The sequence below is a fragment of the Octodon degus genome, unplaced genomic scaffold (assembly GCF_000260255.1).
Source record: "Octodon degus isolate 3935 unplaced genomic scaffold, OctDeg1.0 scaffold00136, whole genome shotgun sequence".
Taxonomy (NCBI): Eukaryota; Metazoa; Chordata; class Mammalia; order Rodentia; family Octodontidae; genus Octodon; species Octodon degus.
The window spans coordinates 2747818-2774496 of record NW_004524712.1 but is presented as its reverse complement, the minus strand read 5'-3'; the positions used below and the strand labels follow the sequence as shown (position 1 = coordinate 2774496).

The following is a 26679-nucleotide window of genomic DNA, read 5'->3' as shown; positions in this document are numbered from 1 at the left end:
TCATGGCTTATTCTAAAACCTCAAGGCTGAAGCTCTTTCTGAGAAAGCTGGGAACACAGCTGTGAGTTCCAATCCCCTGGGGGAGTTCCAACGCTCCCTTCTGGCTCCAGATGTAAAGGAATAGCTGGGGGGCCCCGGTAGGCCATTTAGCAGCTAAGCAGTCTGGGACAATGGAGAACAAAGGACAAAAAATGGGCAAATGGCATGGCTGGTAGGATTCCAGAGACCTGGGAAAGAAACCGTCTCATCACTGCCCAGCACCTGGCAACTGGCTGACAGGCCTTAGCAAATCTCTCAGCTCGGCTGCTGCCCTGCAGCCTCCTGCTAACTCCTGCGGGCTGTGTCCTGGAGGTCCTTCATAAATGCCACCTTCTGATCCCCCCTTAATCTGACAAGATAGACAGCTTTGTATGGCCCAACCCTGGTCCTTAACAATGTGAACTTCCCAGCACTAGACAGCGGTAACCAAAGAATGTTGACAAGAGGAGACAGACAGGAAAGGACTGCGCCACTCCCATCTAGTGTTCTCTGGTCCCTTGCTTGCTCCCTCCCCCAGGAAGCCAACCAGCATTAAGGCTGCCAGGATGGGTGTCCACAGACAGGGCCTCTCGGGCACCGCTTGCCTGTCTGCTATGGCAGGGTGGTAATGCATGCCCAGGCACCAAGCGCCACCTCAGCAAGCCCTGAACTGTGCAATGCCCAAGTCCAACAAGCCTGAAAGTGGTCGCTTCCCCCACGCCCCCCAGGCTGAAAGGATACAGGGTCTCACCACTGCTTCCGTTTTAGGAAAAATATTTTAATGAGGTCCACTTTGGGGTGGCCCCCCTCACTAGTGCTCTTCCCAGGCCTGCTGGAAAATCGCAACCTCTCTCTGGAGGGCACCCACCCTCTCTGATACCTCCATCCTCCTGGGAGGCCCATCACATGTAAGTTATAAAAACTTCTTGATGCCATGGGACCGGCCCACAGCGGTCTCTTGTGTCATAATTAAATAGTCCGTTAAATAATCTTGGTGCTGGCAGAGAAGGGATGCCTCAGCAATAAACCCCCCGCCTGGACAGGCTCCTGTGGCCCAGTGCCCAAGCCCTGGCTGGTTCGGAGCTCCATGAGAGCAAACCAGGGGTGCGGACACATCTTAGGCTGGTCCAGTCCTGGGACCCCTCCACCAGACAGGGGAGGGTGAGTCCAAGTGGGCAGTGCTGCCACCAGGCACCCCACAGCCATGGACGGGGCTGTCTAGGCAGCGAGCAGCAAGTGGCGCGGTCGTCTGCTGAGTCAGAAGTAGGTGAGGTTCTTGAGCACTCCCATCTCCAGCATCCGCTTGATGGCCAGGGCCTCTCGTGTGACGTTGTGGCCTGACCCCTGTGGAGAGCCAGGGGAGGAAGTTGAGGGGCTTCCAGGGATCTCTCTGACCCCAGGAAAGCCTCTCTTCCCCACCCCGTGGTCCCAGTCTTCTTAGAAATCTCTCCTGCAGGGCCGGGGAGATGGCTCAGTAGAATAAGCGTTTCCCCTGGCAAGCGCAAGGGCCTGAGTTCAATCCCTGGTTCCGCAAAAAAAAAAAAAAAAAAAAAGAAATCTCTCCTGCAGCAGCTCTTGGGAACAAGACAGAACCTGAACGGACAAATGTGGGGGATGCACACTGGGGCGACCGGATGCCTCAGTACCACTTCTGACTCCAAATGATAGCATCGGGAGCCATCTCCGGATGCCTGCACCCGTCTTTCCCAGCACCTCTCTGTCTGTATGTTCCCCAGGCCCACCTGGCCTCCTAAGCCCCCACGCAGGACCGCTCACCGCCATGGACTTGAGTGTTATCTGCTCGTAGTAGTGAATGGTCTGCTTCTTGTCAAAGGCATCAGGGTAACCAAAGCCAGCAATGTGCACCAGGTCACAGAGGTGGAGGGCCATGGTGATAGCCAACAGGCCTGTGGTCGGCTTCTGCAGGACAGGGGTGGGAGGTGTCAGAGAGGTCCTGCTCCTCCCGCCTTCTGCACCCGTGCTCCAGGATGGAACTGTGCAGCTGAGGAAATACACGGCACCTGCATGGTCCAGCAGGCCAGGCTCGTGCTGACTAGGCCCCGAATGGGGTTAGTGCAAGTGAGAAGCGGAGTTTTTAAGAAATTGGGGTACTGGGGATTGAAGGATCCCAGTCTTTTTGTTTGTTTTTTTGAGCCCGTCTTACTGTGTAATTCAGGCTGGCCTCAAATTTGTGGCAGTCCTCCTGCCTCAACCTCCTGCGTGCTGGGATTACAGATGTATACCACTACACCTGGCTTGCCAGGCCTTTTTGATTTGGAGACAGGGTTTCACTAAGTAGCTCAGGCAGGACTTGGTCTTTTAATCCTCCTGTCTCAGCTTCCCAAGTGCTACTATTGTTATAGTACTAGTTGGATGATTGTCATTCTCATCATCCTGGTTGCCTTTGTCCTCCCTAGAGGCTCACACCCAACCCCAGATGTGTAAACTGAGGCAGCTACCACAGTGGGTATTACAATCTCATACATCTGGGAGGGTCTGGGCCTCTAGGAAGGACAGTGGCAATCAGGACAATGACCACAACACTAATATATTCTGAATGCACCTTATGTGCAGACACTGTTATTTTATTGTCCTTTTAGACTCTTACTTCATTTGGTGGTATCGAGGATTGAGCCCGAGGCCTTGTGTCAAGCTACATCCCCAGCCCATTTTTTATTTTGAGACAGGGTCTCTCTAAGCTGTCAAGGCTGGTCTCCAGCCTGTCATCCTGCCTCTGCCTCCTGATGCTGGGATCACAGGTGCACTCACACAGGTTACATTAAAACATTAACAGACCACAGTACAGTCCTCTTTCAAACCAGCAGATGGGGAAATTCGCCTACCTCAGCCCCAGTAACCTGTTGTGCAGAGCACGTTAACTCTAAGTGCCCCTGGGGGAGCCACTCCTGGGCCTCATCAGCCCTCTCAGTGGCAGGCTCCTTCCCGAGTCCTTCCAAGCTCTCCTGTCTTCTTTCGGCTCTCTGCCTGGGCCATCATTTTAGCCTTTGCTGCTTTAACCGCCATTGTATCCTCTCACAGGTGTGGACCCTGTAGAGCCACCGGGCCAGCTGTGCCTGGGCACAGGCTCCTTCAACTCACCACGCCCCTTCCCCCATGCCTGCGCTGGCTGTATTTGTTAAATATATCAATCATCCATGCAGCTGTCCAAGCCAGAAACCCAGAGCAGGTCACACACCACTGAATTCTAGTGAAACTCTGGTTACAGCAGGTAGAACTGTAAGCCCCGCCCCCAATGACTCTCGCTCTCATTTAATCTACTCCCCCACAGGTGTGTGGAACCTGCCAACAGGACAAATGGTGACACTACACTGCATTACTTCCTGTGGCTCAGGTGGCCATAAGATGCTGACCACTCTGACAGGCATTTAAATCTGTGTTGAGATAAGAGTTGGAAGTCACAGATTGGAAGCCCAGGGATCTGTCCTGCTGCTGCTTACTTGAAGTTAGAGCCACGCTGCAAAGCATGTGGGTGACTGCTGAGGGCTGAGGGTGTCCCCTCACCATGCAGCCAGCCTGCAAGGACAGGAGGCCCTCGCTCCTAGAACCCCAGGAAACGTCTACAAGCAGAATGAACTTGGCAATAAACTTTGCTTTCCCCTAAAGCCTCTGGACAGGAAATTCAACTCCTGTGACCTGCCTTGTGACACCCTAAATGACAGCCTGAAGGACTGTAAGGGGCATGTGTCATTTCAGGCCACTAACCCTGTGCTAATTCGTGAGGCACCAACAGAAGACCAATACAGTGCCAGGTGCATTCCAGTTCTCCTCCTGCCTTCCTAGAGCTGGGTTCGAGTTCTTAATTTCTTGTACCCCTTTCTGGACTGTACTTCACATACACTTTTATCCACACCAAGAAGTCCTCCTTGATGCCACTCAATTTCAATTTCACTTGCACTAGAACTACTTGGTACCAGAGGAGCTGTGTGGCTTTGCCAAGTGGACTGCCTTCCCCCATCCCAGGCCTGCTGCTGGGCCACATGATCTATTGGGGCCAGCTCCTGGATGTCCTCCTCTGGGAACCCCCCAGGCAGCCCTCAGCTGAGGTCTGCCCCCGACTGGAGCTCGCTGAGCACTTGGAACAACTCTGTCGTAGCATTTTACACTCCACAGAGCAACGTGTAGGCTTCTTCTGCTGACTGGGTCTCCCTGAGGCAAGGAGCAGGGCTCCCCTACCGCGCATGCGGCTTGGAGCCTGGTGCTTACAGGTGGTCCAAGGAGGCATTCAGCACACGGAGCCAATTAACGGCAATATTGCCACGGATAATATTATGTATTCAACATCCAAGGGGGGAAAAAAAGAAGCTTACAGAATAAATTAAGGGGCCAGAGAGATGGCTCAGTAGAATAAGCACTTCCCTGGCAAGCACAAGGGCCTGAGTTCAACTCCCCAGTTCTGCCAAAAAAAAAAAAAAAAAAGCAGCTCACAGCATCCAAAGAATATTTGTTTTTTGTTTTTAAATTTTATTTATTTGTGTGTGTGTGTGTGTGTGTGTGTGTGTGGCCAGCTCAGCCCACCAGGGGGCGGGGCTGGCTGGCATGTGGGGCTGGGGGATTGAACCGCGGTCCCTGTGCTTTGCTAAGCTTGTTCTAAGTAGGTGCTTTAGACCACTGAGCCATCCACCAGCCAAAGAATATTTGTTGAGTAGCTACTATGTTCCACTCTTCACAACAGGCATTTTAGGTAGTAATTATCTTCTTAGATCCCACGGCACCTCAAATGGTCACTAGGAGCATTACTCCCACCCGATAGAGAAGCACGCCCAGGCCCAAGAGGTTGGCCTGCTCAGTGCCACACAGTAAGTGGTACAGGAGTCCTGGCTAGAGTGCTGGCCCACTGCCTCCCAGCACTCACGTAGCACTGTACCCACCCACCAAGGGTCTAAGATATGGGGGGAGGTACTTGGGAAGCTGCCGAGTGAATTAAAGGCCACCAGCTAAAGACCAGGAGGCACTGAGCTGAAATCAAAATAACATCTTGCAAACAAACACCGTCTTACCAACCCACAACACACAAAGGGAGTCGAAATGCATGCTCAACTCAGTCAGACTAATACCTTCAAGGTAAGATCACAGGGAAGATCAATGCCTAATGATAGATCTGCATAAGCCTGCCCTTGACCACAGGTGTGCTCCGGGTGCTCAGGCGCCAGCTCTCTCTTACTGCCGCCCCCCTCCCGGCTTCCTCCGTGGCTTTCCCCAAGTTCCCCACCTGCGCTTACCTGCTTGACCCTGCGCAGCTGTTGCATCGGCAGGTTCAGCAACTTGTGGGCTGCGATCTCCATAAAGAAGGGGTTGAGAATCCGAACCTGCTTCGGGTTGACATCCCAGATGAGGGGAGGGTGCTTCCAGAAGCCTTTCTGCACCTAGGGGACGAAGTGTGAAGGGACAGAGACAACAGGAGGTGAAGATCTGTTTTCCAAATCCAGCCGAGCTGATGGTCTTCGGTGAGGAGTAGAATCTGGGTGAAGGAGAGGCCTCAGGCATGCAGGTAGGAGGGAGAAGAAGAGGCCTGTACTAGAAATGGAAGGGAGACCACCAAAGAGAACGAGAGAGAGAGACAAGTGAGGGGAGAGGAGGGCACCTCTCTGGGGAGACCAGGTGACAAGGTGTGTAGAGCATAGGATTCAACCACTACCCAGGACAGGATACCCAAACAGGAAGAAGGGCCTGCTGTGTTTTAAGCTGTCTAAATAAACACTTGTCAAAAAATGTCAGACTGGGAACTGGATCAGGTGGTACACATTTGCAACCCTAGCACTTGGGGGCTGAGGCAGAACAGAGAATGCAAGGCCAGACCAGGGAACACTGAGGTCCAGGCCAGCCTAGACTAACATAGTAAGATGCTGCTGTCTCAACAAAACACTGCAAGCCAGACTGGACAGTTTAGGCTTTGTCAGATGGCAAGTGAAGGGTGGGCTTTTGCTGGGGACCATCTGGAAGGGTGCAGAGCTCACTGCCTGGCCTGTCCTGTCTGCCTGGAGGTGGCTACTGGAGGGTTCCTTGGCTCACAGGCAGCCACACTCTGGCAGCAGAAAACCCTCCAGCGCGGGGGACCCTTGGCCGCCACTACTGACTCCTCTGGGCTGCTACGAGCTTATCAGAAGCCTTGCAAGATGCTGGTCTTGGCAGGGAGCCCAGGACACACTGTCCCCTGACTGGCTCATTAGAGCTGCAGGGCAGATACAATGGGGCGTGAGATCCTGACTCGGACAGTGTCCTTACCCCTGGGGCCTCTCCCTCCTGGCTTCCCTCTGCTTACCCGCTTCTTATCACTCAGGATGGTCTCAATCCAGTGGAAGTCCATTGCCTTGAACGCTACCAGGACCAGGAGCGTGTCTGGGTTGTTCTCCACTTTGGGGTCAAAGTGTGCAGATTCCGGGTAGAAGAGCCGCATGGTGGTCCTGGTGCCCACGTCACCCTCGTAGCCTGCTACTGGGGCATTGTTCAATCTGGGGCAGGAAGAGTGCCCATCACCATAGGCCTGGGGCCTACCTCTGGTCCCCTGCTCAGGACATCCTGTATCAGAACCCAAGCGAAATGAACAGTCACATACCTGATGACCACATCGTACTTGTCAATGGCGTCTCCCAGCGAGCTGTTCCGCAGCCGGTGCCCGTTCCCCACCACCACGCAGCGGCGGCACTTAAGACTGCAAGAGAGGGGCTGGTGAGATGGCTCAGTGGTCTAAAGCACCTACTTAGAACAAGCTTAGCGGGACCGTGGTTCAATCCCCCAGCACCACATGCCAGCCAGCCTCGCCCCCTGCTGGGCTGAGCTGGCCACACACTTGTGCACACACACACATAAATAAAAAATTAAAAAAAAAAAAAAAAAAAAAAAAAAGACTGCAAGAGGAAGAGAAGCCATCAAACCCAGAAGTGGCACCTGCTCTATTTAACCCTGATGGCCCTGGATCTCCCCAGCGTCCACTTGGGGTTACTTTCTGGGCTCCCCTGGGCCCCTGGCTCCCTGGAGCAGGTACCCCTCCATCTTAGTAGCCTTGCTTCCAGTCCTGATGATTTGCAAGGCAGGGCCTTAAAGGCAGAGGTAAATGAGCAGGGCATAGCGGAGAACAGAGGAGCAGAGAGAGTCCCGGTGAGAAGCCCACCGTGCTGGGCACAGAGACCACACCTATGATCACAGCCACTCTGGCTGGAGGCTGAGGCAGAGGGATTACAAGTTTGAGGCCACCCTGGGGACAGGTCCGATTCCTAGTACCACCAAAGAACAAAACAAGAAGCAGTACAGAGCCCCACCACTTGCTGCCCAGTCCTGCCGTTGCCGTGGTGATACCCTCAGTGGCCTCTGCCTGCTTTGCCCCCAGGTGACCAGGCCGGTCGCTGTTGGGATTGTGGTTCCCTGGGCTGGTGACTTCACACTGGAACAGGAAAGGGGAAGAGGAGGCACCCACGCTAGAAGGGGAGGAGCCTCCTTACCTCTGGATGCTCTCGGGAATGGAGTAGCTGGTGATGGCGAGCACCCGGAGAAGCAGGTCTTCTACAAAGAGAACCAGAGGAAGAGCTGACAAGCCACAAGCATTCCAGAGCTGCCCACCGCGCTCCATTCCTCAGCGACCTGCTAACTTTCCGCCTTGATCTGATAACCTGGGTCTGACACAGTTTGGCCCGGGGCAAGGGATGGCAAAGAACATGCAGCAGCTTGTCAAACTGAGCTGGGCAGAGACTTACCACTCCCTTTGGTCCCATAGGGCAGCTCGTAGGCAGATGGTGTCTTGACCCAGAAATAATCCTTGAGCTGCAGGAAGATGGGGTGATCTCGGGTATGGCTGCACAGGGGAGGGTGAGAAGGGAATTAATCTAGACACCAGTGTGGGGTCAGGCCTGCTAGGTCTGGCTTCCCTTAACCCCTGCCTACCAACCCAGCTGCCAGCAGTGAGGCCACACACCCACCCACTGTCCCAGCCCCCTCCTCCTCAGTCACTTACTTGCCGAAGATTACAGAGGCCTTCCTCTCAGCCTCGCCCTGGAAGCATGGCTCCTTCTTCTCTGGTATGGGAAAATAAAAACTGGAGACAGAGAGAGGAGGCAGGAGCCCCAGTGAGACCAAGGCCTGATCACAGGCACCCTTCCAGTGGCCCAGAGATCCCACAGGACTGGAGACAGAACTACAGGGCGGAATTCATGACTCAAGTTCAACGCTGTGCCCAAACCACTGAGGAGCCAGTCTTTCCTGCCCTGCATTTCCTCTACAGGGGCTCAGGGGAGTCATCCGGATCCTACCCCCATCTGCCTGCCACCCACCATGGTAGGTAGGGCTCTTAGAACCCGCCTTCCCAGCTAGGCCTCCTGCCCACGACCACCCCATCCCTGAGAAAAATCGATGGAAGGTGCACTCACAGCTCAATGTATCTGTCCTCTCGGGAGATGGAATACCACACCATGACCACCAAGACCAGAGCCAGCATGGCCAGGAGCTTCCAGCCTGCAGGGTATATGCACAGAGCAGCTGGAGGTAGAAACAGGCAGATGCAGTCCCAGTCCACCTTCTCACCTGCCCCACCTGGGCATCTCCAACCCCTCGGCCGTCTCCTGGCTGCCCTAGCTCAGGGCTGGGACCCAAGTGCTTCTGCTGCCCTTCACGATGAAGAGAGGCTCCCTGGCTCCCAGCTGCACCCTCCGCCGCCCCCTGGGGTCCCAGGATGCTGCCGAGGACCATCTGTGGAGGCCCGTCCTTCACTGGGGGAGCCCCTGGACAACACTCACGGGACTTGCTGATCATGTTTCTCAGCAGGTAGCAGGGTTCCTGGGGAGAACTGTCATCCCGGCTGCCTCGGGCCACCTAGGAGGTAGGAGTCCCAGGTGTCTGTCTAGTTGGCTCAGGAACACTTCTGACTGACACTAGAGCAAGACACACCCCCACTGGTCCCTTTCCTCCTCCAGGAAGCAAAAAGCTATTCTACCACTCCCTGGGGCAGCCATCGCCAGAGGGACCTTTCTGGCCTTGGACTTCGTGCTAATAAGCCTCTGCATCTGGCTCCCTAGCCACTTCTGACACACAGCTAAGCATACCGTGCCAAGACCTGTTTTATATTTTACCCAAATGAAGTTGATCTACTGTGCACTACCTAGGCTAACACACTGGTCTGGCCAGCGCCCCTCCCCATAGCAATCTTCGAAAACTCCAGCCTAGCAGGTATGCTCAGACCAGCAACTAGGAGTGAATAAGGCTATGAAGGTCCTCCAAGGCCCCCTCTGGCCTCTCTAGAAAGACTCTGGGATGGGGCAAACAGAGCCCAAGACTAACTATGTGAGGTGTCAGGTGAGCTAAGTGAAGGAAGATCGTAGAATGAGGAGCTCAGAACCACCCGGGTCTGGTTGGTCAGAGAGGAATCAAGTGATAGGAGGAGTAAGGTCAGGTCAGGGACCACTGAGGTAAGGGCTGGGTACGGCCCAGAAGGGGCGAGCTGTTGTGTGCACCTACTGAGCCAGCACCACACGGCTGAGTCCATGCCTAAGAAATCTCTGTGGCTAGCTGGGTGTGGTGCTCCACACCTGCAACCCCAGCACTTGGAAGGCTGAGGCCAGTCTGGCTACATACTGAGCTCAAGGCCTGGGAGAATTATACCATGAGACCTTATCTTAAAAAGGAAAGAAAGGAAAAGAAAGTCCTGTACTTTCCAGCACCACGGGATGAGGCACAAGACACGGAGCACCATCCTGTCTCATGCCCACTATGTGCCACCAACCGTGTGGAGCAGAAGAGTCACCTGAGCCCCTAGCTGACACACACAGCCCAACACCTTCCCTGAAGAGACCTCTGTCAGCTTGGGTGAGGCCTGGGACCCCTGAGAGCTCGGGCGGGGACTCTCAGGACAGATCCTGAGAGGGAGTGAAGTGCTGGTGTTTGTGCTTTCCGGGGGACAAGAAATCTTTCTTTCCAGGGTAGGACAGCATCTAGACAAGGCATGGTCTGTGTTACAAACCCGAAGCCAGCGGTCCTGACTGCTGTCCTACTGAGGATTCTACGCTCTGCTTGAGGGGAGGGGGCTGGGGCATTCCCCAGGCTCCACTCTGAGGCTGCCAACAGGCCGGATAGCCAGGGAGGGACCTCACTGGACTTCCTCAGTTGGGCTAGCAGCAGTCTGAAAGATGGGAGGAGAGAGAAGATGGTCCTGCCCAGTGAAGAAAGCCACAGGCCCAGCCCTCCTGGGCCTCCAGCACACGAGGGAAGCCCTGCACCACTGAGCCATACCCACACCCTCAAGTTAAGAGACTGGCCATCAGATGTTCCCAGTCACAGTCTAGGAGCTCCTCAGTGCTACCCAACCACCACAGCCTCCGAGTACTGCTCACCACCTGGCCCGCTTGGGGGCCATCTCCTGATCTGGAAGTAGTTTAGCTACCCACGGTTTGCATTCTCTCCGGCTCCCTTATTAGAGTGGAAGCTCAATGAGAGGCAGGAGCAGGTGCGTCCACTCCCTGCTGCAGGTGCAGCCCCGGTGCGGTACTGGCATGCTAGCTGGCAGTGTATCAGAAAGCACTGGATGAATGCTAGGTTAGGGCAGCACGGAGGACCGGGTCTCTCTCTCTCTGCCTCTCAGTTTCTATGGGTATCAAGCTGGGAAGCCAGTCTAAAAGATGCCTGCTGCTCAAAATACACTAATCAGATTAGCAATAACAAACATCATAAAGTCCCTAATATTAGACTCACAGCACACCCACAAAAAGGGATTTCCTGTTTGAGACAGGGTCTCAGCATGCAATTCAGGCTGGCCCTGAACTCACTGTGTAGCCCAGATCTGCCTCCTAGTGCTGGGATTACAGGTGCCCATGCCTCGCTGGGGAGCATGTTCCTGAAAATGGCCAAGGGCCGGGAAGATAGCTCAGTGGTCTAAGCGCCTGCTTGGCAAGGGCAGGGACCTGGGTTCAATCCCTAGTACTGCATGCGATGCCATCATACCAGCCACCAAAACTGGGCATGAGACAGGAGGGTCACCACGAGTCCAAGCTACATAGCGAGAACCTTGTACCAATAAATAAAGAGCCAAAGAGCTCCAGGGGTCCTAAAGAAGGTATCTGGGAACCTGTGTTCTGATTCAGTGGTGTGGGTGAGGCCCGGCCACCTCCCTCGGGGACCTGCTTGGGTGTGACCACACTCCAGTGGCGAAGCTCTGGGCCAGGGCTCTCCCAGCTCTAACGTTTCACTGCTTCGTCAACCGCACCCACTGCTCCCTCTTTGGCGCCCAGCATTTCCTCCTCACCACACCTCCTCTTACACCAGTAAGCCACAGCCCTGGGTGTCCAAGGTAAAGACCAGAGGAGTTTTAAAAATATCCAGAAGTCTAGGCCCTGCTGTCCAGGATTTTTATTTAATGAGTCAGGGGCCCAAGCGTTAGTAGTAAAAAGCAAAGGAAACAAACAGAAAACCTCTCTGTGATTTGAACATGCAGCCAAGACAGACATCACTACAGTTCCAAAGCAACTGAAGGACCTGCTTCCGTGCAGTCTTGGCCAGCCTTGATGGAAGAGGCGACAGCGGTCAGAGGCGAGCAGCCGAGAGAGACCAAACAAGTCAACTGCTGTTGTATGACCTCCTTCCCAATATAGCTTTGCACTGGCCTATCTTTATTCCCTCAAGGAGCTGTGTTGTGTGCAGCAAGTGAGTGTCTGAGGGCTTGCTCCAAGATCCTCAAACAGGGACATGATGAGTCTGTCCCCTCCTCTTGTCGGGTAAGCCACAAGGATCGCTTGGGGTACCAGGAATGCCAGGGCCAGGACTTTGGGGCTGGCTGCCTCCTCAGGACCACTGAGAGCCTTTCCCTACCACTGTTTCACACTGCTGACCTTGCTCCTGGGTACAGAAAAGCAAGAGGCAGGACGCAGAGGGCACCCGGGTGGGAGGCCATCCTGTGACGTGTTCACAGCCAAAGCATGCCAGCCTCTTCCTGTGACCGGTTGCCTGCGGGAACCAGCTCATTCAATTTCTAGGCAAAGTTGACCTAGGGCAGGCAGGACAACTGCTCTTTTAGCACTGTCCCAAGTACCAAGGTGTCAGGGCTGGCGAGATAGCTCAGCGGGCTAAGGCGACTGCTTAGGCAAGCTTAGGCAACCACCAGGACCACAGTTCGATCCCTGGCATCACACACTGCAGCAGCCCTGTCCCCAGGGAAGGCTGAGCTGGCCACACACACACACACACACACACACACGAACCAAGGAGTCCTTGGATAAAAAGCAAGCTTGTGAGAGCAGCCTAGGACTGGCCCAACGGAGTGCCCAAACGCGTGAGGTGAGGCGAGAGGCCCTGTAGGAGCAGGAACCACGCCCCTCACTGCACCCCACCCCAAGACAGGGCAATTAAGCACTGCACTACTCACGGAGAGATTGCCCCAGGCACAGTATGACACCCAGGCGGGACACAGGATTTACTTAATGTTTTAGTGATTTTTTTTTTTTTTTCAGTAATGGTACTGGAGACTGAAGTTGTATGTTTATAGTCCCTTAATCTCATTGCCTCTTCAGTTTTATAATGAAAACTGAAGGCTCCTGCCTCTCTGCCATCTCTAGACTCACCCACCACTTCTCCCACCAAGTCCCACCACGTGGATGGGCACAAGATTCCCTCCCCAGCACCTTCCCAGGATCAAGCCGCCATCACTAGTTCAAGCCCAGATTGAGCCACTGTGCAACATCCTTTCTTGAAATTAGAATTTTAAAAAGGGGCTGCAGGACCAGGGAGATGGCAAGGGCCTGAATTCAATCCCTAGTTCCGCCCAAAAATAAATAAATAAATAAAATAAAAAGGGGCTGTGAATGCAGCTCCACACAAGGGTTTTGGGTTTGACCCAACACAGACCCCACGGACAGACTCTGCCCCACTTGATGACACCTCCTGCTCTGTGTCGCCTACCCTTCCTTTCCTCTTTACTACCCGATCTCCATCAACATACTCCAGACTCCCTAGCAAGTAAAATCCTAACTGTCTGTCCCCTGCCACTTGCTCCTTACCTACCCGGTCTTCTCCCTGGCTTCTCTCTCTGCCTTCCCCCTTTATTCCCTCATTTTTATGCGAGAACCATCAAAGTCCTCCTGGAGACCTCTGAATTGCCAAAGGCAGAGCAAATTTATCTGGGTCCTGCTGTACTCTCAGCCAGCCCCTGCTGGTCTTGCTTCCCTTCCCACATTTTATTTGTAAAATCAATCAATCTATTTATCCATCTATCCATCTATCTGGTACAGGGTCTCGTAGTGATCCTCCTGTCTCAGCCTCCTCAGTACTTAACTTAATTATAGATAATTTAGATTTAACTTAAATATATATTTATGTAATTCTTAACAACCTCCAATAAAATGTAAAATATTCGACAAACACAAGTTAATGTTCCCGGACTGGGGAGATAGCTCAGTAGAATAAGCGCTTGCTTGGCAAGCACAGGGTCCTGAGTTCAATCCCTGGTACCACAAAAAACAAACAAACAAGTTAATGTTCCCAAAGGCTTTTTTTTTAGTGTTTTATTTCCTCATGAGGGAAAAACCTTCCCCTCCAAAATAAAATCTCCCAACAGTTGTAGTCAGAACTGCATCTATATGCCTACACCAAAATGCTATTTAAAAATCCTCAAAGATATTCCCAGGCTTTGGCATGTGAATATGTACACTGAACACATGTTCATGTAACCAAAGCAAGCAGCAAGCTACCCTCTAGAGTGAGGATGCCCTTACGTGAGTCCACTTGGAAGACTATAAAAGGAACTTCATTAGTCATGGGCATTTAAAATGATAAAGCTTAGAAGATCCACAAAGATCCAAGAACGGCAGGGAGAATCACCCATCCCACACCAGCACCTCCAGGCCTTATCATTTCAGAGCAGCAAAAGTTATTACTAATGGAAACATGGACCCATCTTTTCCAGGAAATTAGGAAGAAGTACAGCTTGGCTGGGTAATGCTTACTCAGACCTACGAGCTGTAAGCCCAAACTGTCTACTCTCTCACACAGACTTAGTAAGAAAGCTCTTAAATGGGCTGTTATTGGATAATATTTGACAAACAGAAACTCTGCAACTGTTCCCATTTCTCTACTGTAATAAGCCATAGGGGATTTGTTATCTAGTTCAACTTTTTGCTGAGTAAAAGAAAATGGAGGGACTGGTGAGATGGCTCAGTGGTCTAAAGCACTTACTTGGAACAAGCTTGGCAAAGCACAGGGACCGCGGTTCAATCCCCCAGCACCACATGCCAGCCAGCCCCGCCCCCTGGTGGGCTGAGCTGGCCACACACACACACACACACACACACACACACACGGTTTGTATTTCTTTCATCAGGGACTTAAAACCACTTTTTTCTATAAAGCCTAAACTCTTAACCAGTGTCTAGCGAAATCTTGCCCCAGGGACTCCTTGCACCAATAGGAGGAACAGCCCTTATGACTGGCCACACCACCCCGACGCCTCTGGAGAGCCTCAGTGGGGCTCTTCAGAAGTGGCTGGCTCTAGGGTGCCTGATGCTGGGATTATGGGTGATCACTAAATTAGTCCACTGGCTGCTCTGGCACAGCTCTGCCCACCCTAAGAGCGTGTAGCCTGGACAGAATATGAGACAGACAGAGGGCTGCAGTCACTGCTGCCGCCGCCTGCTACCTCGCTGGCCTACCCGCCATGAGCTGTTCTCCCGTGCAGTCCCCCTCTGCCACGCCATGCTGCCTTGGAGCCCGCCGATTATGGACTGAAACCTCTACAAACTGACAGCCAAATACACCATTTTTCCTTTATCTTTGGGCACTGGCCCAGGCATGGCGGCACATACCTGTAATCCTAGCACCTGAGATGTTGTGGTGGGAGGATCGCTGCCAGGTCAAGGCCAACCTGGGCTACATGGCGACATCTAATTTAAAAAAAATTGGGCCGCTGGTTATTTTGTCTCAGTATTATAGACGGCTAAGTTACGTAGAACTATTCTAGGCAGTTGAGCAGGACCAGGCTCCCAAGGAAGTCGGTCAGCGCCAAAGATGAGAACACACAACTGGCTGGAGGTGCACCCTCGAAGGCCAGGGCTTGAGATAAAATGGCCAGACCTACAGGCCCCCCCAGGGATGGCTGCCTGCCTCTATGACTCACTGTATAGTTCAGGGGTGGCTTGAATTCACCTCCTGCCTCTGCCTCCCAGGTGTGGGATCGCAGATGTGTGCCATCACACCTGCTAATCTTTTTTTTATTATTACTTATCTTTATTTTTGGTATAACCAGGGATTGAACTCAGGCCCTTGTGCTTGCCAGAGAAACGCTTATTCCACTGAGCCAGCTCCCACCCCCCGCCCCCCCCAATCTTTTTTTTTTTTTTTTTTTTTGGTAGAACCAGGGATTGAACTCATATCCTTGCGTTTGCCAGTCAAGTGCTTATCCTACTGAGCCATCTCCCCGGCCCCTGAAGACACCTTTTGTTGCATCTTTCTAAATCTTTCCTTAAGGCACATGAGCCAAATGGTGTGGGCTTTTTTGTTTGTTTGTTTTCCAGAACCAGGGATTGAACTCAGGCCCTTGCGCTTGTCAGGCAAGCGCTTATTCTACTGAGCCATCTCCCTGGCCTCCAAACTCTGTTCCTTTTTTTGGTGGTATCAGGGATTGAACTCAGGACCCTGAGTGCTTGTCAGGCTAGCACTTTTTCCACTGAGCTATCTCCCCAGCCCCCTGGGTTTTTGTTTTCTTAGTTACTGAGTACTCCTTTAAAAATTGATCTGGTGGGCTACATGACGAAATCCAATTAAACACATAATGACTGAAACAGTCCATCTAAATAATATACAAGCGCAAGTACACACATAAGAAATAACATCATGGGCTGGTGAGATGGCTCAGTGGTCTAAAGCACCTACTTGGAACAAGCTTGGCAGAGCACAAGGACCACAGTTCAATCCCCCAGCACCACATGCCAGCCAGCCCCGCCCCCTGGTGGGATGAGCTGGCCACACACACACACACACACACACACTAAATAAATAAATAAATGTTAAAAAAAGAAAGAAAGAAAGAAATAACATCATAAACACATTCATGCCAACATACATAACACGAAGTCACACCAGTTTTCCTCTTTACAGTCCTCAGGCCGAAGCATTATTTCATCCCAAACTTGCATATGTAGAGGCTAGAGTCCAGGTTATAGCAAAGTGAGACAGACACAACTCAAAGGAGACTACTTCACTCATTCAACTGAATTTGAAATTCCCGAAGCTTTTTTCTTCCCTGCCTTAACTTATTCAAAGTCTTAGTCAATTTAAATCATTTACTCTGGGTTTAAGACATTTTCCATTGTGTTGAAGTTTAGATGTAACTGGTCAGAAGTTTACAGATCTTATCCTGGCTCTACTGCTCAAGGCCTCTAGTAGGAAAAAAAGAAACCATCTGAGGACCGATATTCTGCCCACCAAAAAAAAACCACAAAGGCAAAATATCTGTAGTCAAATGTCTCCATTTTTCTCGTTAGAAAATGGAGATGGCAGGCAACAAAAACCAACTTTCAGCAAACAAGTTTTGACAAATATTTTCAAACACAACTAGGTTCCAAGAACCCTTAGCTAAAATGAGGGGAAGTTTAAATTCCAATAAACTCACTGATTAGCTAAGAAACTGCGTGGTCGGTGGAGAGAAAAGGCTCTTGCGTGTACTGCTGCAGGCCGCTAAATTAGATAGAAACAGGGCGAGCAGGGCAGTCAGACTGCTGGGCCAGCCCTCGAAGAGCCAGGAAGGAAGACGGGATGCCTTGCAGATGTGGGAGAGAGGGGCACTTCCGGCTGTGCGCCAGACCTCAAGACAAAAGATGAAACAAATGCACCCAAATACCTCCCTAGGGATGGGCATCAGGGATTGATATTCTAAATAGGTATTGATCACCTTGAAAAAGCCAGGAAGAGCCACTAATCCAATCCCCTACAGGGAACACCCCCGCTTCTGTATTCATGTCTGATTGGTGACTCACTTCCCTATTTGATTCTGATTAAATCAACTTTACCTGAGCAACTGTACTTGTAATTTTATTGGTTGACCACAGTTTGTCACACCTCATGCCTACCTTGTAATTTCCCATTTTTTTTCCTACCTTGGATGCCCCTCACCTCTGGGGTTTTGTTTTATCGAAATCCCTAAAAAAGGCAGGGCCCTTGGCAACCCGCTCAGGTCCCCTTCTGTCTGTCTGTCTATTTCTCTCTCTCTCTCAGACAGAAGCTTTCTTTCCCTCAATAAATATATTTTGCTCTTAACTTCCACTGTTCCTGAAAATCATTCTTCCATTTTAGAGAACACGAACTGGTATGAGCTACCTAGCAGGTTGAGTGTGCCCCTGCCAGGTCAGTACCTGTCCCTCATCCAGGAAAGGCTTCGGAAGGTAGCTACGGATAGTATCTCAGTCAAAATTATTCCAAGGACTCTTAAGAACAGTTCTGCAAAATCAGAGTTTGCTTTCGGTTACACAGGCCATGGGATTTCAAGATAAAAACCTCCTTCTAAGGCACGGGTAAGAAGGGGTAAGTAAAACTTTCCTAGGAATAAAAGCACAGCACTTTTACTCCTCAGCAGCTTGCAACAAGTGCCCTTCAGACACACCAGCAGTGTAGCCTCTTAAAGTCTCTCAACTCAAACTTCTGTCGGCAAAGGGCTCGAAAGCCTCACACTCTGAGGGCTCACAAGGAAGCCTCAGAGGGACGGAAGCCCCACCTCATAGCCTGTATCATTCTAGATGGCACTGAAATCTGCTGCTCACCCTAGAATAGAGGTGATAAGGAGAAAAAATGAAACACGAAAGCAAGCCAGAACAAATGAGTACTACAGAACAGATGAGTAGAATATTTTTCTGCCCCTGAATCTCTAGGGAGATTGTGCCCGCAAATGACCCGCCACTGGCCCTGGTGGCTGAAAATGGTGACGGTCCCCACTGAGCCTCTGCACTCACTCTGTGCCTGCAGCCATCTTTAGTTCATTGTCCTCTTTCTTGCACAAAGGAAACTGGGCTCCGGGCCTCCTGGGGTCAGCATCTGCATATTCTGTTCCTTCCTCTGGGCTGGGAACAGTGGGGAAAGCTGCCCACACCCTAGGGTTTAGGAAGCCACTTGTCTCTAAAGGTTTCAAAACTAACTTTTATTAAAGTTCCATTTTGCAATGCTGGTTTATAGGGCCACTGGAAGAAACCCCACAGGCAACGTGCAGCCAGAACTGTGGAGTGAGAGCTGGTATAAAAAGTCCCCAGCAGGCTGGTGGCACCCTGGTAAGATTCCAAGGAAGCCAGTCTGCACGCCCCAGGAGTGAGGACACCTGTGGCGCTGCACCTCACCTCTTCAGACACACTCCTTATGCTCGAGTTTTGGATTTAGATTTTCCTAGGCAGGCCTTGGATTTACACAGGCCCAGTGAAGCCTCTCTTCTTGCCTGCGCTCCCTTCCACCTGCCTGGCCCACCTCTGTGCTGTGGAAGAGGGTAACTTGTTCAGCGTTTCACTCCTAACTCAAGAGGAATTTGCCTCAGCATGGAATTGTGCGCAGTCTTCTCACCCAGATCTGACTGAAATGAGTGTCGTCTTTCACTTCTGAGTTAGTGCTGGACACGGAGGCCTTGGGGAGCGAGGGGACGGATCCAGTGTGTGCATGAATCTGGGGGCTGGAGCAGACGGCTAGAGTGGGACAAGTCCGTCGCGTGTTCACGACGATGCTTACTGCAGCTGTGCCGAGAGGTGTGGCTTTTAAGAGGTGCTCAGGTCAACTCACTGTCACCCAAGTGGGCTCCTCATGAAAGGATGACTCTGGCCCTGCCTCTGGCCCGTCCACTTCCTCCACAGGCTGATGATACAGCCCCTCTACCTTGGATTTCGCAGCCACCGGAACTGAGCCAAACAAGCTCTGCTCAGCCTGCATGATTCTGTCTGCAGCGCTACCTGGTCTCGCTCTGCTCACTGCCTGGGCAATCCCACTCCTGTGTCATCCAGCTCCAAGGACCTTTCCCCTACAATGTTTATTTTTTAAAATGTATTTGGTACAAGGTCTCACTACACAGCTCAGACTCATTGTGATCCTCCTTTTTCAGCCTCCCCAGTGCCGGGATTACAGGTGTCCGCCACCATGCCCGGACTCTCAGGCTGGTTTTGAGCTCACTTTGTAGCCCAGGCTGAAGAATGTGTTTCAAAATAAAAGATAACAATAGGTTTAGGGATAAAGCTCAGTGGGAAGGCTCTGAGTTCCACACCCAGGACTGTAAAATAAATACATAGAAATTGATAAATAGCTTATACCTTGAGTCTAATACAGACAGTACAGTGGGAGCACATGGGACCACGCCCAGCCCGAAGTCACTCACACCTACGCAAGATCCCCAGTCCCACCTCCCTGACCTTCATCCTAAAGCCAAGACCCATGAGCAGAGATGAGAAAAGACCAAGTCCACCTTAGAAAATTCTGAAATCTCAAGCCAAGACACATGCATGCCAGACTCTCCACCATGACCTGCAGCAGTGATGGGGAGCCTGTTAAGAGCTTCCAATGACACAAAGAGCCCGCTGTGGCACGCACAGTATAGGTTTTCTCCACTCATCTACAGTAACATTCCTTCATCGAAGGCTCATGCACAAGGGCTGCATCTGATAGGTCCAAATACAACAGAGTGAACTATAGGACCAGACATGCGCAGTAGACACAAGAGGCAGACCCCAGCACCCTGCCAATCCTGATGTCACTCATGCTCTGGAAGACCCCATGAGAGCCACCATAGACCTGGCACAATATTTTAAAGCCCTCAACTCTGTCCCTTCTATGATCTTCCCACTTTCCTTTCCGCCAGTGTGAGTCTGAGTGTACTTTCACCCAAATCAAACTTTGCCACACATGCCACATCCAATTCTTTGTCCCTCAAGCACAAGAAAGCCGTCCAGGAAGGAATCCATCACCCACAGTAATAACTCCAGTATAAGTACCGTGTGCTAACCAATTGCGCCACTGGAGCTCCAATAACTCCAGAACTCTGCAGGTGACATACTTTTAAGCTCTGTAATTACTGGTTCTCATGCCCTGCCCCCTGTTCTATGACCTCTGAAACTGGAGACTTACCTATACAAATATCAATCAGAGGAAGTTCTACGTTGGTTGTTACACTCAATTTGTTCCAAATTTGTGTTTGAAGATGGAAAAGTTCAAGAATTAAACATATTTTTCCCACAAGAAATATGGGAAAACCAACTAATTGGTTCTGGGGTCCCAAAATTACACTTATAAATTCATTTTTCCAGCAATTTAACAAATTTCACAACAATTTATGCCTTTAACTCTATGGCTTACATGGGCAAATATATTTATACTGCTACTTATATTTACTACTGCTATCACTAACTTTCCTTGGAGCCATGACTACAATGCTTAGCCCACCCACACAGAGAAAGCACAAAGACAAAGGCTTTAACACACTAACAGCACTGTATGTTACCTGGTAGGAGTGCTGCCCGTGTCCACGGGAGACGCGACTCGTGACTCACTCTTGGCCCTTACAGGTTTTTTCAAGTAAGATTTTTGATTCAGCCATCAAGCAAAGTTAGGAACACCGAGCAGATTTCTTTTCAAATTTTGCTGTTCCCGAAGTCAAATGTTTGAGCTTGGAGCCATTTGATAACTGCAGTCGATGTAATTTTATGTTTTAAAATTATATGCCTCTACAGCTCTCCCATGAGACTCTGACCTTGATCGTAGTATTTCTTTATGTGTTCTATGCGTTCAGACTCTGTTATAGTATCGAGAAGGTAGCAATACTTCTAAATAATTGACAAATGTCTTAAGTACTTTTCTCATTATTGAGACAAAATACCTGACACCCAAAGTTAAAGGACGAAAGGTTTTAGCTCACAGTTTGTGGAGGTTTCAATTCTTTGTCCACTGGCTCCAAGGCAGGGTGGCACATGGCAGAGGGACTACCGTTCATGGTGGCAGAAGAGCAAAAGAACAAGGAGCTTAACAGATCTTTCTGCGCCTTATATTTTATCTGGACTGCTGGGATTAGGGCGGTGCCATATTAATCACTGGACCCAGGAGTAATCAAGCCCACCTTTACTCCTAGCAGCACACTCGCCACATTCAGCCAGCTCTGAAAAAGCCCTACGACCACATGAGGCTTTGGGGGGCCATCCAGACACAGAAGGCCACAGACAGCCAAGCCATAACAACAGACAAACGATAAAAGACTACAAATAAATTTCGTCTCTTAGTAATATTTGAAATACATGGCATGCTTGCCCCGCCCTGACCTTCGGGCCCTGCTGCTTCTAATAAAACCACCCTGGGAAGAAGTGGCTACGGAGATTCCACTACAGAGTCCACCACTGCTCTTGGGAGCAGCTCGGGCGTGGGTCTTCCAGCACACCCACATGCCTCAGTCTGAGCCCCCAGCCAGCCTCCCTGTCCCCACCAAGCTCCCCAGGGAGTATCCCACAGCCCCGATTTCTGCGCAAGCTCCCTAACTCACAGCCATTATCACACTGGGCACCAAGGCCAGGGCGCTCAGCCCGCCTGCACTGGCTGCGTCAGAGCAGGAACGCGCTACCCTGACTCCACACATCTCACCAGCCAAAGACCCTCTGCACCTGCTGCTCCCTCAGCCTGAGCTCTTTTCCTCTAGATACGAGTGATGTACCTACGCCCCTCGCTCCTCACATCCTTTCTCCACCTCCCAGCAGCCCCCTACTCCTGCCAACTGCCTTCCCCTGCTTGCTAAGATCCGATTGCTGTTTTGCTCCCCACTGTGACACCACTGTACACAACGGTGTCCGGCACATGAACAGCTCTAAGTACATGTCCACGGGATCCCCGGTGGATCTGGGCCACAGGGAAGCTCTGTCGCTCAGAGTGCAGGTGGACAAGGGCGAAGCAGCAGCAGCAAGAGGTGAGGTCTCCCAGCGCCTCGCCTCTGGTGTAGCTGTGGTTGGGCAAGGCGGCCTCACCCACCACAGCATGCCTGTGGGGTGGGGACACCACCCTTTTCCCAGGTTCCCTAGAGACAGCAGAGGGCACAGTAATTGACCAGATGCCTGGAGGCCACCAGTGGGGGATGGGTATCTCTCAAGCCATCCAATCTCTGAGCAGAGCCTGACAAGTTCCCGCTGCAATCACAAGGCTCTCTGTTCTCACCCTTGGGCTCCACAGGCCCCTCCAGACCCCAGCACCAAGTCCTCCCACTTGGAAACGTTTCAGCCAATCATCAGCAACCAGTCACAAGACACTACCAGAGCATCTGAAAGTCATACTTGCGCCCTGCCTGCAGGGGCAGACATTTGGCATTCCATTCTCTAGGTTAGGAAACAAGCCTATGTGACTGGGTGGGAGTCAGGAGAACAGGCCAAGCTCGGGACAAGTGAAGGAGAAATACGGGGTCAGTTCGGATCTGTCCCAGGTCCCTCCTAACACCTCCCACCCGGAAGTGACGTGCTCACTCCAGGGATCTGGGCTACAGGCACTGGCGTCTGGGGCTGGTCCCCAGCGGGCAGTACTATGGCCAGTCCCTCCCTCTTCTGAGGCCCGATGTCTCCTCTGAGCACCAGCCAGCCCTATCCTAGCCCACCTAAAGGTCCCAAGCCCCAGCTGATGGTCAAGTGTTTGGAACGTGGCCACTCCTGCTGATAGGTGCTCTACCTAGAAACATACACTGGATTTCAAGGACTTGGTACAAACAACAGCAGCAAGAACTAAATATCACCTCATTGTTTTATACTATGACACACTGCAACCGTAATATGCTGGCTACGCTGTGTTAAAATAGAAAAATTAATTTTATCTCTTTATTTTTACTTTTTGAAAGTGTAGCTAACTTATGTTTTAAAGTTAATTTTAGCAACTGGGGAGATGGCTTGGCAGTCTAAGTGTTTGGCACGTGTAAGAACCAGGGTTTGATCCCTAGTATCACACGCTGTGCCAGCCCCAGAACCCCAGGCACGCCCTGCCGGCCACCAAAACCTGGCATGGTGGCGCACACCTTTATCCCAGCACTGGGAAGGCTGAGACAGGAGGATCACTACCAGTCTGAACTGTGTAGTGAGACCCTGTACCAAATAAATGAATAAATAATTTTAAAACAAATTTTAAAAAAAATAAAGTTAATTTTAGCTGGGTGCGGTGGGGCATATGTGTAATCCTAGCACTCTGGGAGGCTGAAGCAGGATTATAATTTTGAGCCCAGACTCAGCAACTTAATCAGACCCTATCTCAAAATTTAAAATTAAAAAAAAAAAAAAAAGAAAATCAAGGGCTGGCCAGATGGCCCAGCAGACTAAAGTGCCTTCAAAATAAAAAAATTTAAAGGAGCTGGGGATGCAGCTTAGTGTAAAGGCCCTGGGTTCAACCCCTACTACTGGGGTGGAAAAATTAAACTATGCACGTGGCTTGCACTTGCAGCTTCTGTTCTACAAGTATAGGGCAGGCCTGGGCTGGCCAATCTCCAAGACCCCTCCTCTCTCAGGGTTTCTATGTCCCAACAGCAGCAGTATCCATCCACTTCAAAAAGCCGAGTGGGGTCCTCACTGTCTGGGGAGGGGCCGTGGCCATTATGAGGCAGAGTGTGCTGCACTCTAAGGTCTTAAACACCCCAGAGTTAAGAAGACCTCTTCCTGCTGCCCCTGGCCCACTCCTCCTGGGCCAGCGAGGCCCCAGGGATGGTACTGCGATTCAAGGTGATACTGCCCCCAGCCAAGGGCTGCATATAGCTGCCTACGCGTCTTCCTGACCCTGGCCTCTTGGCCCAGTCCCTGAGCGGGGTGCCCCTCACGCACCTCCCAAAGCCCACCCGCATGGGCAGGTCAGTTGGAACTGTCTTGCCAGGGCTTTCTCACTTCCCTGGCCAAGAGCTGTGCCTTGCACCAGGGTGGGGAACAGATAATGTAAGTGGGGCACACAGGAAGTGCTCAAAATAGTAACTGGAATATGTCGTCTTCACCAAACACGTGCTGTCTACAAACTGTTACTGGGTAAAACGGGGTATGTATGTGAATGAAAGAATTCTTAAAAACACTATTCATCTCTCTGCCCGTGACTGAAATATATATAAAGATTGTGACTCTTACACCACACACCACTGACTGTCCGCCAAGCTGAGAAAGTCCCGGATGACCTGGCTTCACTAGCACACCCTGAAGGCAAGAAATCCAGCTACCGTGCCCCCCTACCCCGACACACACCAATCTGAAAATGGATGGAGACAGCAATCAAAGCCCCAAGTTTCACCTTTGGGTCCTTTTCAGGGGAAGGGATCTGGACCAGTGGTTGGGCCCCCACGTGAGAACACCCTCCTGGTCTGGCCTCCTCCAGGCCACAACTTCCCTTGGAGTACCCAAATGCCAGGAGCCTCGTCACACCCACGCCCATCTCGGTCGCACCACCCTGCTCATTTCCATGACGGCAGTTACACCACACGGTTACAAGTGCCCACTAGACAGCACCCCAGGAAAGTGACGGCTTCCTGTGCCCACAGTCTCTCTAACACCAAACTGAACGCCTGGTATATGACAGGAAGCTGATAAATATCTAAATAAATGGGTTTCTAAATTATTACTTGTTAAATTAAGCAAATAAGACGATTGTGAACAGAAAGTTGCAGCAAGTTCAACAGCCCCTTCCCACACCCACACACCCTGCCCCTGTGTTTTCAGACAGGGGCTCACGATGTAGCTCAGGCTGGCCTGGAACTCACAGCAATCTTCCTCCCTCCCAAGTGCTGTGTCTCTATGCCCAGTGTGTAGCCCACTCCAGAACGGTGCCCTCTCTCCAGAACAGACCCTTCGGAAGCTGCTCCTCTCCACAACAGTACGCAGTGCTCAGGGATTTAAGCTCTGACCAAGTCCTAGACACTGCATGTAATTCCACAAGTACTTTACAGTATCAGTAATGCCACACATCAGAAAAGCACACAGTGAAAGAAAAACAAAGGACACAACTTGATCAGGCTATTCCAGGATCTTAAAGAAATATCTGCACACCCTGACCCTAGCAGCATTAGCTCCAAGAGCTGAGATACGGAAGCAATCCAAGTATCTGTGGAGGGACATGTGGATAAGGACGGTGGCACACACAAAGAGTGGAGTAACGTTCCACTGTGAAAAGCATCGTCTGACATTTGCTATACAACGCACAAGCTGAAGGACCTCATGCTAAGTGAAATAATCCAGGCACGGAGGACGAGCACGACACGGTTCCACTCCTAGGAGATACTCGGAACAGTCAAACCACAGAAACAGAAAATAAAACCAAGGTTGTGGGAAACAGAAGGGTGGGAGGACACCAGGGGCTGTTGAACGGGTACAATTCAATTTTACAAGACAGAGCGGGTTGTAACCACTGATGGCAGGGACAAAGGTAGCTCTGAAGGAAAGAACTGAACTCTATTTCAAAATAATCAACCAAGCTCAAAAGACAGTATTATGATTGTATATTTTACCATGATTTGTAAAAACTCAGGAGCAGAGCTGGGGTTGCAATGCTGTGGTAGAAAGTGTATTCGGCATCTGCAAGGCTATGGGTTGATCCCCAGCAACACCCCCAAACTGACACATGTAACAGACATATGAAAAGATACCAGGGACCAGGAAATGGCTGCATTAAACCCAAACATCACCTCTCACACACTGCAGATGGGACTAGAACTTAGTCAGAAGACCACTACCCAGTATCTATGAAGCTGAAGAGTTACACACTTAATAACCTGGCAATTCCATTTTGGGGTCACTCCAGGGTAACTTTTATGGAATATACACCACTCAAGGATGTTCAATTAGTGAAAAAGCAAAATATGGAAAAAAAATTAGTAGAGAGGTGACTAAATACATGGGATGTAAAAAAATTTAAAAAGACAAAAAACCCCACTGTGATATATCCACACAACTGCTTACTGCAGAATCATTGAAATGAAAGAAGATAACCTATATGGATCATTTTGGGTATACCTGAAAATATAGTGTTAATTTCTTAGGTGTTATGGGAAGATGTACAAAGAATGAATGCCCCAAAATATTATACATGCACAGGTGTAAATTGTGTGTGTGTGTATATATATATTATGAAAGAATAAAATATGAAGCACCTGCCTGGCAAGCTCAAGGTCCCAAGTTCAATCCCCAATACTGCAAAAAAAAAAAAAAGAGAGAGAGAGAGAATAAAATACAGAGGTATCATCAGTATTTTTGTTTTGTTTTTTGAGACCACTCTTGCTATACAGTCCAAGCTGGCTTTGAACTCACGATGTAGTCGAGGCCAGCCTCACACTCATGGCAACCTTACCACCTCAGACTCTCAAGGGCTGAGATTACAGGTGTGCACCACCACACTTGGCTTTTGAAATATTTTTATATTGAAAAGAAGCAATAGAGGGCTGGCCAGATAGCTCAGAGAGCTAAACTGCCTGCTTAGGCAAGCTTAGGGACTGGAGGAGCAACCCCTGGTGTGCGGTGCTGGCTCCACCCCCACCGCGCACTGAGACTTGAGACTGGGCGTGGTGGTGCACACCTGTAATCCCAGCACTTGGGAGGCTGGAAACAGGAGGTTCACTATGAGTCTGATCTGTGTAGTGAGACTCTGGAGACCCTGAACTAAATACATTTAAAAAATTTTAAAAAGAAAAGAAGCAATAGAGATTTTGAAGAAACATAAATTTGAGGCCATATAAAAATTAATGGG

The 26679-nt window shown here is 50.8% G+C and overlaps 1 protein-coding gene across 7 annotated transcripts in view; it reads right to left on the bottom strand.

Annotated features, from left to right (window-relative positions):
- Window positions 1–781: 781 nt before the first annotated feature.
- The window catches only part of St3gal4 (ST3 beta-galactoside alpha-2,3-sialyltransferase 4), a 42398-nt gene continuing 16500 nt past the window's right edge, over window positions 782–26679 (bottom strand). For 4 of the 7 annotated variants that reach the window (XM_023701495.1, XM_023701497.1, XM_023701498.1 and 1 more), the window contains 10 exons: window positions 8763–8838; window positions 8397–8505; window positions 7985–8065; window positions 7728–7825; window positions 7476–7536; window positions 6593–6688; window positions 6299–6488; window positions 5259–5402; window positions 1795–1938; window positions 782–1362 (listed from right to left, as the gene is read on the bottom strand). In XM_023701495.1, coding sequence (XP_023557263.1) covers window positions 1276–1362; window positions 1795–1938; window positions 5259–5402; window positions 6299–6488; window positions 6593–6688; window positions 7476–7536; window positions 7728–7825; window positions 7985–8065; window positions 8397–8505; window positions 8763–8838 — 1086 coding nt within the window. In that variant the 3' untranslated portion in view covers window positions 782–1275. Of the gene's footprint in view, window positions 1363–1794; window positions 1939–5258; window positions 5403–6298; window positions 6489–6592; window positions 6689–7475; window positions 7537–7727; window positions 7826–7984; window positions 8066–8396; window positions 8506–8762; window positions 8925–26679 lie in introns of those variants that run through there. The other 3 variants (XM_023701496.1, XM_004641405.2, XM_023701500.1) reach the window with 2 other exon arrangements.